This window comes from Gadus chalcogrammus, chromosome 16 (genome assembly GCF_026213295.1).
Source record: "Gadus chalcogrammus isolate NIFS_2021 chromosome 16, NIFS_Gcha_1.0, whole genome shotgun sequence".
NCBI lineage: Eukaryota > Metazoa > Chordata > Actinopteri > Gadiformes > Gadidae > Gadus > Gadus chalcogrammus.
In genome coordinates, this window is record NC_079427.1 from 12,202,396 (window position 1) to 12,214,693 (window position 12,298).

Genomic DNA, 12,298 nt, shown 5'->3' on the forward strand with positions numbered 1-12,298 from the left:
AAAAATGTCTAAGTGAAGGTTCAATTCTCCAGGGATATTAAGGCCGTTAATAAATTGAACACCACACATTAAAAAGTATATAGACAAATCAAACTAATTATTCACACAGGTTCAGCGTACTCATCCGTTCTCACTGTTCACACACACGGAGACACGTCCAGGAGTCCTTACATAACGAGCTGAAATTAAAAACACTTCACTTAACGCAGAGACCATCGTTTCATTACCAAGCGCCCCGGTCAGGGTGAGGGATGGGGAGAGGGTGAGGGATGGGGAGAGGGTGAGGGTGGAGGAGGTGGCATGGTGGTTATCCCATTAGGATCAATATGAAGTGCTGAGCGCGACTCAGTCTGGATCTACATAACCCGGTCGTCGAGAGGACACCCAGGACGAGGTGATTAACGACCGGGCGGACGTTCACAAACGCTTCCCACGCAGGGCTTCCCCCCCTCCCTGCCTCACTGTGCGAGACGGCGTGGAAGACCCACAGTCACTTAAAAACGAGCACCCGATGATCACGCTCAATTCGATGATGAGCCCGATCCATCACCGTGACAACCTTGGAAGCGGCGAGCACCGGAGAACTTTCTCGGAAAATCGAATTCGGAGAAAGAAAGAAAACAAATGGCTGCATGTCCTACGTTTTCCTTCCTTCCAGAATCGTCGATAGGATCCTGACAAATCACCGACGATTCGTGCGGCCGGCGCCTCGTTGGCCTCACCTTGAGCCCCGCGCCGAACACACAGGGGGACGTGCCGCGAATGACAACGTCTTTGCGGCCGGCACGCCGACCAGACGCTGCTGCCTTGCGTGTCGGGGGGGGGGGGGGGGGGGGGGGGGGCTGGGGGAGAGATGCTGCGCGGGTCAGGGGGGAGAGATGCTTCTCTGTGTGTCAGGGGGGGAGAGATGATCCAGGGGGGGAGATGCTCTGTGTGTCAGGGGGGGAGAGATGCTCCGCGGGGGGAGATGCTCCGTGTGTCAGAGGGGGGAGAGATGCTCCCTCTGTCGGGGGGGGGGGGGAAGATGCTCCCTCTGTCGGGAGGGGGGGGGGGGGGGGGAGGTGCTGCGCGGGGGCTCACCTTGTCTCCATGCCCCAGGTGCTCCGTCTTCACGTCGCTCAGGGTCTTCCAGTTGGTGGTGCCACCACCACTACCCCGCGCCTCCGTCAGGGACTGGCCCTCCACGGCATGACCCTCCTTGTCGTACCTGTGATGTAGACACACAGAGACACACACACACACACACACACACAAACAAACCCGTTGACAAATGTGATGGACGCATGCCGCGGCACAGGGGACATGAATCAGGGAGAGGGGATCAATCACACACATGGGGCCATTACTGGACGTCTGTTTATTATGGGTAGATCTATGGTGCTGTCCGTTAACAAAACACGTGACACACACACACACACACACACACACACACACACACACACACACACACACCTCAACTGGGGGACAAACCCCAACCATCATGACCCACCCTTCTTGAGCCCCATCTATAGCAACACAACTACATGCATCACTGTATAGATGTTTCTTTCTACTGGGTGTGTATCTCTCTATAGATGTATCTTTGTATCTATGTTCTGGGTATCACTGTATAGATTAATCTTTGTACTGGTAGATGTACAGTATCTCTGTACTTGGTATCACTGTATCTCTGTACTGGGTGCGTATCAGTGTACAGATGTATCTTTTTACTGGTAGATGTATCTCTGTACTGGGCATCACTGTATAGATATATCTCTGTACTGGGTGGGTATCCCTGTATAAGATGTGTCTTTGTAATGTATCCAAGTATCATCTTTACTGGTTATCACTGTATAGATGTATCTCTGTATTGGGTGGGTATCCCTGTATAGATGTACCGTATTTTCCGGACTATACGTCGCTCCCGAGTATTAGTCGCATCAGTCAAAAAATGCTCCATGACGAGGAAAAAAACATATATACGTCGCATCGGTGTATAAGTCGCATTTATTTTTAAACATTTAAACAAGAACGTTTAATCTGGAGAGACTGAATAAAATTGCAATAGCAATATAGGTGTGTCGGTCCCACTCGTAGTTGAGAGTATACCGAATTCAGTGTCACCGGGATTCCACCGGACGGGTATGCGCCGCGGTCCTAAACCTGAGCGCACGATCGGGAGGTGGAAGTTGCGCTCACAAGTCCAGCGGACGGCTCCAGTTTTCGCCGGCCAAGTCATGCGCTGTGATATGTGTGACAGCTATGTTGCACAACATTGCAGCTAAGGCTGGGGTAGCTTTGGTTGAACCGGAGGACATTGAGGACGATGACGACGAGAATATAATTTATTCGGTGGTGCAGTAGGCTTGCAGCGTTCAGTTGTAGGCCTAATGAATGACGGTGCCATCTTGCGGCCGAAGATTATGTACGCACAATTTTGGCATATAAGTCGCTTCGAAATATAAGTCGCAGAGCAAGCCAAACTACAAAAAAACCGCGACTTATAGTCCGGAAAATACGGTATCTTTGTAATGTATACAAGTATCATCTTTACTGGGTATCACTGTATAGATGTATCTCTGTATTGGGTGGGTATCACTGTATAGATGTGTATTTGTAATGTATACAAGTATCATCTTTACTGGGTATCACTGTATAGATGTATCTCTGTACTGGGTGGGTATCACTGTATAGATGCATCTCTGTATTGGGTGGGTATCACTGTATAGATGTATCTCTACTGGGTGGGTATCACTGTATAGATGTATCTCTGTACTGGGTGGGTATCACTGTATAGATGTATCTCTGTATTGGGTGGGTATCACTGTATAGATGTATCTCTGTATTGGGTGGGTATCACTGTATATATGTATCTCTGTATTGGGTGGGTATCACTGTATAGATGTATCTCTGTATTGGGTGGGTATCACTGTATAGATGTATCTCTGTATTGGGTGGGTATCACTGTATAGATGTATCTCTCTACTGGGTGGGTATCACTGTATAGATGTATCTCTCTACTGGGTGGGTATCACTGTATAGATGTGTCTTTCGTATCTCTGCCGTTTGATCACATAAACGCTGACCCGAGAACGAGAGCGCCGATCCGTCGGCGGTGAACACGGCCGCCGACAGGTTGAAAGCCGTCAGATTTGAATTTGGCTTCAAAGAAAGGACGAAAGGACAGAAATACAAGAGCTATGTTCAGAGGCGGCGTGGCCTTCTGTGTCCGTCTAGGCAGGCGGGAGGGGAGGGAGCTCGGCCGCCCTGTCCTCCCCCTCCTGAGACACGGGAGCACGGGGAGTCACGGAAAAAACTCAAATACAACAAAGAGGACCGGAGCCGGGCGGGGCCACGGCCGTCTCCGTGGAACCAGAAACTCATTTCCTCCCCAGCGCTCGCGGTGCTACGCCGAGGACAAGGAGGGGAAACGTGGGAGGGAGGGAGGGAGGGAGGGAGGGAGGAATCAGGGGAAAGGAAATGGAAAAAGAGAGGGGGGGTGGGGGGCGGGGGCAAACGCCATCTGAAAATTGCCCCGGTGATCCATTGAGCCTGGAGTCAGGGGGGCTCTGCGGTAGTTGGCCGCTCGAGATGTAAATACAAAAGATAAATACAGGTGGCGCAAGACCCTGCAACGGACGGGAGGCATGACTAATTGAAAATCTCCCCATTAGCGCTGCAGTCGGCGTCCCCGGGCTGCACGCAGGCCGTCACTCTCCACACTCCTGCTGACTAATGTCACCAATTATTTCCGGTGACACCCATTCTTTGGCTGGTACACCGGCACGCTCGGTTTTTAATTGTGCTCGCTCGCGGCCCGACAGATCGGGGGGGGGGGGGGGGGGAGCTAAACCCTAAAAGGAATTTGGGTCTTTTATCGGTTCGGTGTTTTAAAAAAAAAAAAGAAAAAAGGTGGCTCCACCAGAAGTGTGCCGCTGCGCTTAAACAGACTCCACCTCGGTAGTCCGTTGGTAAACCCTCGCAAACAATACACTTGGAAACAGACAGAAACGCACAATGGAAACAAACGACCCGCTTCTCTTTATATCATTGGTTCTCAAAGTGCGGCCCGCGGGCCAATGGCAGCCTGCAGAAACATCCCTGGCGGCCCAAAATGACGTACAGATGTACGTCATTCTACCAATATTAATTTAAACAAAAATAAATAAATATAAAGAGAAAAGTCGACTCTCTAGCTTTCAATTAAATCCTGTTAAATGTGTTAGTTTTAATCCGACTGTACATTATTTTGAAAGGATGAACCTCGGTTTCGTGATTTATACCTCACTTGACCTCACTCCCAGAGGTCCATGGAGCAATGTTTTTTTTCACCACTGGGATGCTAACAGCGTTTCCCACCTGATTTTTTTTCCTTTGGCGGCCCTCAGTTAAATTTTGGGTACCTAAATTGGCCCTGGGCTGTCAAAACTTTGAGAACCCCTGCTTTATATAAAAGCTATTGTTTTCTCCAGCCAAGACTCCTACACAAAAGTCCCAGACTCCCTATTCATAACACGAGACAACCTGATTGGCTAATTCAAGTGGTGAAAAGGTAGGGGGGGGTGGTGTCGGCAGAAGGTGGACGAAGGCAGAAGGGATTGGTGCCGGGCGGGAGCTGAGGAACGAGGTGGCGGCGCAGCGCCCCTTGGAGTGAAGGATAACCAACTGTAGGAGCAGTGACCCTGACCCGGGCTTCACGGGGGGGCACGCTAAAGACATGTCACATGTCACGGCGTGTCAGCAACCAAGGACAGAGCAGGAGTCGCCGTGTGACAGCCGACGCGATGGACATCGAGGCGGAGGGAAACAGGGAAAACCGTGTGTGACGGTGGCGGCGCACACACTAGGCCGATTAGTCGAATTTCGATTGCGATTTAGATTTTAGTGTCAAACGCATTCAATGTTTTATAGAAAGTGCAGAACAGCTGGATACGTATATTTACATTATTTTAGATTTGAACCTTTTCTTTTTGACCATTTTTTGTATTTCTTTAAGGTGAAATTTCTAAGTTCTTAGTTAAGTTTTTTGGGAGAGACATGCTGAATAAATACATGTTTTCAAACTCAAAGATAATCGTTTGAATAATCGTGATTATGTTTTCTTTCCATAATCGAGCAGCAAACACACACACACACACACACACACACACACACACACACACACGTTACAGTACAATAATTGGTATTTGCAGTTCAGTGGAAATGCTTGTTGTCTTTATGTTATTGCGAATGTGCAGTACGAGCAAAATTTAGGGAGCGCAACGAAGGGTATAATGTTAGAGAACCATCGTTTCTGTCATCCGGTAATTACCGGTCATTGTCTGGAAAAAAATTAGGACCGAAAATCTAAATGTCTCCGTCAGAATTTCCAATGGAAATAATTCTCTCTGCACAATTTGAATTGTGTTAAATATGCTACAGTGGTCATTTGATATTTCCCTTTATTGGCCTTATCTGAGGAGGAATCTATGCCATAAACAGAAATATTATAGGCCTTTATTACTCTTCTCAATGGCGTGGAACGCTCCGTTCACTTGCATGGGTAGTAGTCCGGTAACTTGTCAACCCCAGCGTCTTCAGTTGCTAAGCGACGTCAACGTCTTTGGTGGACTATTTCATTGCTGATCAACACTACAATGCTGGTAACGATTAAATTGTAAAAAGACACACCATGTGAAGTTATTTTTCGTTTTTGCAAGTAGCAGTGTAATAAGCGGGATAATGTAAAGAACATCGCCAGTCAGTCGACAGCCTGTTCGCTCTGACGGAGCTTATTTTCCCGATAATGACCGGTGTTGTATACATTATCCCGTACATATATATTTAGCAGAGAAGGCCTGAGTTACAAATGTTTACAAAGTTACACATGTATTAAAAAATGACGGGTTGAAATCGGGGTCATCATTACAGTTAATGTGTCGGGCTCGGAGAGAACTTGCACGGGCTCACGACGAGAGTCACGACGAGGCATATGCGCATTGCAAGCAGCAGAGACACTCTCGATACATTTGACTTTAAGTCAGCAGCGGCACGCTTCACAGATGCCAAATATCGAAAGAAGTAAAAAATAAAAAATAAACGTTAAAATGAAACCTTCCAGGTCACACGACGACCGGCACCAATTTATACTAGCGGAAACACTGGTTAGAACGTAAAGCCGACTCACGGCTCAGTGGAAATATGATCTCTGTGGCGACCCAAACACTAACATGCTTTTGTCCTTCATTTCAGTCATTTGTGACATTAAGAGTCGCGTCAATCACAGGACATTGGGGTCCAAAGGTTTAGTCCATTGTTCCATAAATAGGACGTTGGATTTCTCATATAGGGTTTGATGGAAGGAGCTCCAATCGACCAATCGTGTTGCTGGAACCCGGGCTCTGGAAGCGCCTAATTGGCCGTTAGCGCTGAACTCAACCTCGGCTAGCACTAGCAAACAGTAAATAAGTGTCTTGAATCCGCACCGTGCAAACTAGCCGCTGCGGAAACACTTATTAAAATACTACAGCGTAACTCTGTCCCCGACTCCGGCCAAGGCTCTGTGCCCCCCCACCACTCCCGCCTCCACTTCTGTTAGTACTGCAAGAGGGCTTTATAAAAAAAATTTAAAGTATCTTGAGTGCATACATTCTTGGCATTGGTGGCCCCTGTTGGAAATCAAACCCTTAACTGGCGGTGTCAATGCAATGTCCGAGCAGTTGAGCTGAAGGGTCCGGACAAGAGCCATGATCGGTTACTTTGATTGTTTCACCCCTACAGTGCACCAGAGAAGGTCACACACTGGTACTCTCCCAGTACCCTCCCAGTACTTTCAGTTTCTTTTTCCTCTTTTTTCTTGCCTTGACGGTTAAACAACCTCTATTTACACAAGGCCGTATCCATGGCCAATTATACGTCTAAAACAAACCTAAATCTCTCAGGCCACATCTACACAATGGGTAGAAAGAACGTTTTTGTGTCTAAATGCTGTTCAAACATGGTCACGTACGCACAGGCCACGTTTTACTATTTGTTGCTCCGCAAGAGGTCTGTGTTTTATTTAGATTTATTCACTTTGGAGAACATTTTCAAACAGCTCACTCTTATTTCTTTCTTTTTTTTCTCTCAATGGTGGAAAAACCGCAGCTCAGTGTAGAGAGAAGGGCAGAGAGGGGAAACAAAAAAGGATAATTTCTGACGATTTAGCCGTTGACTGCAGCGGACTAATGACCGAGGTGCGAAGGGATCGACCCAGTCACATCGCAAACGCACAAATACTAAACTATGTGCCGGGATAATGACCAACTAACCGGGATGAGAAGTCTCCAGATGGGCTTGATCGACATAATGTAACTAGGTCAGCGCGGGCCAGAGCTAAACACTGAATAAGTAAGCACGCCTGGTTATTAATGTATACACTCTGTGAAATAATAAAAATAAATACACGTTTGCAGCCAAAAGCGTTAAATTCTTCAGCGATATAGGAGGAGTATGTGCAGCCTGACTGAAGCAGCATTCTACGTCTTGGCCTTCAAAACAACACGATGGGTGACTCGAAAAGGGCTGGGCTTTCATTTGATAGACAGAATCGTGTGTTGGCACACCACAGTTCAAAGTAATTTCTCTTTTTAAATGTCAACATAAGCGATGCGGTTGTTTATAAAAAAAATAACAACATTCCATCACCTCTTGATAATTCGCAAGGAACTGTAACTGACTGCTGTTTAACAATACATATTTTAAATGTATTAAGACTCTCCCCTTGGGTTGAGAAGCACCATACGTCTTTCCCATCAAATCATGCGGGGGAAAAACTCAAGAGACCAAGTTCTCAGCAGCACCATCCATCAGAGGATAACACACCCTGGCTCTCCAAAGATGACGAATAATGAATAATACAATTACCGATTCAGAGGAGGTGTGATCGGGCAAATGTTTCACAAAATGGATGAACTTCAGCTGCCCACCTCCCATTACCATTCAGAAGTATTCAGCAGAGGCGGACATCCTAAGAGACCATCTGAACCTTTCAGATACAGATACGAGCTCTACGGAGCAGGTAGGGGTCTCTATCGCTGCCCGAGGATGCCTCCAGCAAGGACTGCAGATGTCGGGGTTAGAACACAGAACCTTTCACCATGGATCCACAGCCACTTTACCGCTTATCCTACCACCTTCTAGCTACAGCGCACAATCAGCAGAATCTGCGGCCGTGTGTTAAATGATCAATTTGTCTGCATTTATAAAGTGCTTTCTAACCAGTGGCCCCTTCGAAGCGTTTTACAATATTGGCTAACGTTCACCTGTTCATACACACATTCTGTCAGCTGGAGGCCTGGACAAACGAGGCAAGGCTGGCCACAAGTGACCGAGTGACTAACGCCGAGGGAGGGAGCTGGAACGAGAAGGCCCCCCCTTCGGAGGGGAGAGGGTTTAACGTGGCGTCCTGGAGAGACCGGACCAGAGGCATAACCAAACGTGTTGTTGCCCCCTCATGGGCAACTGCAGTATTGCACGAGAAGAGTGAAAGTGGTATAACGAAGGAGAAATACAGTAGTTCGAGGCCTGTTTGAGACCGGCAGTGGCGATTGTCAACATTGGTTGAATCTTTTATCCATGTAAATGGGGGGAAATTGCGGAACATTGGATTTGAGCTTGGGGAAAACCACAATTGAGTTATACACAAAAGTATGTTAATAGTTATTTGGAACAAAAACAAGTTATGCTTGGAACGCACTAATGCATGCAATCTGTGCGCAAGCAACGCTCAACATGGTAGGAAGATAATTAGGCAGCCAAGCACAGATACTCCGCAGCCCCATCCGCCACCCCCTCAAAAAAAAACGAACAAACTTCTGCACAGCTCTGCATTGCTGTGCAATAAAACAGTTGTCTTCTGCCTAATGCTAATTACTGTGACATTAAACGGCGCAGTAGTCAGCAGTCCCCAGAATACAGGATGGGGTCGGCTGACTGATTTCTGCGGTGCGGCGCAAACCAAGCCATCAGGGACGCATTAAATAGTTGTAGAGAACTCAAGAGCTCAGCACCAAAACATAATCAAATTAAAACTGAATCCCCAGGACAGAACCAGGACACAGGTGATTGCGGTGAGCTCTTTTTTTCTCTGCCTGGCCAGAAATAAACGAGAAGTGCCACATGTGTGTGACAAAACCGGTCACACAGAGTTGAGCAAAATCAAGAAAGGCGAGGGCCAAAAAATGTGTTTAATTGGTTGCCAAGTCGTCGGTTTAATTAATGTTTCACTTTGAGACATAAACAAGGATATTTTTTTGTATATTTATTTATGTTTAAAAATCACATCCATCACCTTTACAAAATAAAACTATTTTTTAAACTCTTTGTTGTGTTTAGTCAGCTTGTTATTGCACCCTGTAAATCTCCACATGCATTGGATTGAATGAAAATAGGCTCGACCACTCTCTCTCTCCCTCCTCTAGCTCAAGTCAGGTCTCCTGTCAGCTGTGACTTCTGGGCTCAATTAGAGGAGGTCTATGAGGCCCTAAAATGCCTCGGAAAAGTCCTGGTAGGACCGGCCTGTCTCCAGGAAGGACTGGATAAACAAACACAGCGTCAGGAATCGTTATCTGGGGTCGGCCAAGTGAGAAGGGACTGAGGAAGAGGGCCCACACACACACACACACACACACACACACACACACACACACACACACACACACACACACACACACACACACACACACACACACACACACACACACACACACACACACACACACACACACACACACACACACAGAAACTAAAATGGCTGAATTAAAGCAGATTGATAGGAAGACCCATGAAGTTATTAGTGTATGATTTAAACATGCTACGTTTTGAGTCAATGACCGATATCATCAACCGTCTGGGAATTCTGAAACAGTCCTGTGACACGCCAGCAATCAGACCCCACAGACATAATTTTCAGAAACTCATCCGTTTATTTATCGGACAAAACAGCCAGCCGATCTTATACGAACACGCCACTCTGATAAAGGCTTAAGTGCAAAGCGGCAGAACTGAGGCTTAAGGCGTGGCCTTCACAGGGCACCCAGGGGCTTCAGATGAGCCAATCATTGGATCAACACGATCAGGAAGAGGCAGCCGAGTGGTAAACAGAACTGTACTCTGTTGACTCGCTCCCCATCGTCTCCCGCAGTGCCCGCCCATTTAGCCGCTACCATTATGGAAATGAAATCCTCTCATCCACACAGAGAAGAGAAAAAACAACAACTGCTTACTCTTCCACACAACTGCTTACTCTTCCACAGCACGCGGCTGCCGATCCACACACACAAGGCGGTACGGAGTAAAGTAGCGCCAGGGAGCTAATGGGTGAACGAGTGAGGATTCAGACTAGCCACTCCCTTTTCCTTCACCCTCATCACAACCCATGCGTCGGTATAAACACACAGGTGACTATGTAAAAGGACCTTTTATATTGCGCTTTTCTAACCAGTGGCCACTCAAAGCGCTTTACAACATCGCCTAACATTCACACACTCATGCACACACCGACAGTGGTGTAAGCCACACAGGAAGACAGCCAGCTCGTCAGGAGTAGTCAGGGTGAGGTGTCTTGCTCAGGGACACCTTGATACTCTAGCAGCCGCCCAGTGCCGCAAGTAGCGGCGCAAAGGCTTCTCCACGTGTTTAGGAGAGCCTTCAAATCCACCGACAGAGACCGCCAGTTCAAACCCTTGGGATGAATTCATTCATTCATCCCCTAGGGGAGGAACTATTCCGCTAAGTGAACACAGGCCACCAACAGATGGCTACCTTCGTGTTAGAACGGGGAAGGTTTGAGGTCAGGGCAGGATCAATAGGCCGGAGTAGGTCAATCAATGTGCCCTGGAGCTGAAGGCAAGGTCGAGACAGAGCTCTGTCACGCAGCCATCTCCCCTCAGTGGCCCTTTCGGCCGACTGACAGCCTTTTTTATCTACCACCCGTGTGTCACACGGTGAAATCCTGCGTCCATGCTCCAGACAATGTCAGAAGAAAGAACGAATGAAAAGGATTTATGCTTTTTCCTTTTGTGTCGCAGTCGGAGGTGCAAAACACACTGGCTTATTTCTGGTCTGGGCAAGCAGCTAGGATGGGAGGGTTTAGGTAATGATGAATTGTAGGAATGGCCAGAGAGTGCAGAGAAAAGATGAAAGCACAAGTCCAAATTGTTTCTCTATTCCTTTGAGAAGCCAAAGCCAAGAGAGTCAGAGGAATAGTAGCGTATGGCTGTTCAATTGTGATAGCTCACACCATCTTAAAACCGCATTTGGCACCGGTGCCTTTGAAAGAAGCTGAAATACATTTCACTATACAACAGTACCTCTTGTGATATGCCCACACAGGACCGGTTATACGTGCTCGTCTACAAAATAAAGATAAAGTCAAAATAAAAACCGAACACAATTGCGAGAAATCTAATTAACTCGCACAAGGACTTTTATAATTTTCCTGAATTCCGTCACGTTACATGGAAAACAAAAAAAAACAAGAAAACACATTCTATCGGTTACAGGGGAATCCAATTCTCCCAATTCTCATGGAGGTATGACAGCAGCAGCCCCAACCAACCAGACTATGGAGCACTTAAACCTCACACATCCTAACAACAAGTATGCAGCTTTAAAGTTAATGCTTTAATGCATTTAATGCTTCCCACCAACGCACACATGTATGGACGCATGCACTGACGGATACACGCCTGTACTGCTTTGGTCAAACGGTAAATGGACTGCATTCAAACAGCGATTATCTAACCCGCGGCAACTCAAAGCGCTTTACACTGTTGCCTAACCTTCATGCACACAGTCACACATCGACGGCGGAGTCAACCACGCAAGGCGACAGCCAGCTCGTCGGGAGCAGTCAGGGTGAGTTGTCTTGCTCAGGGACACCTCGACACTCAGCTAGGCGGACCTGAGCATCGAACTGGCAACCTTCAGGTTACCGAGCCACCTGACCCCCGCCCCCCCCAGACTTTGGAGAGGCTGTGTGTAAACGTCTGCCCCACTTACCAGGCACGCAGCTTGATGGACTCTGGGAGGTCCGGGTTGATCATCACTGTGCTGCTGAAGGACGCCGACAGGGAACGCCCGCCAAAGTCCGACAGCTTGGCCCCCTTGATGGCCACGATGGGCTGCGCCGAGCCGTCAAAGTTCTCCGCCTGCGCACACACACACACGGCGGGAGGAGCAGAGGGTCGACAACGCTTCAACAAACTCGATTCGATTTTTCCTCAGCTTCCTACATGGCGTTTGTTCTGTTTCCGCCAAGTACAATTCAACAACGTAGAAAGACATTTTACTGCAATCG

General features: G+C 47.6%; 1 protein-coding gene across 2 annotated transcripts in view; it reads right to left on the bottom strand.

Moving 5' to 3' along the window:
- The window catches only part of rpa1 (replication protein A1), a 37,690-nt gene that overhangs the window by 12,922 nt on the left and 12,470 nt on the right, over positions 1–12,298 (bottom strand). For both annotated transcript variants that reach the window (XM_056611182.1, XM_056611181.1), the window contains exons 12-13: positions 12,001–12,149; positions 1,081–1,207 (exon numbers count right to left, since the gene is read on the bottom strand). In XM_056611182.1, the coding sequence (XP_056467157.1) occupies positions 1,081–1,207; positions 12,001–12,149 (276 nt within the window). The remainder of the gene's footprint in view (positions 1–1,080; positions 1,208–12,000; positions 12,150–12,298) is intronic.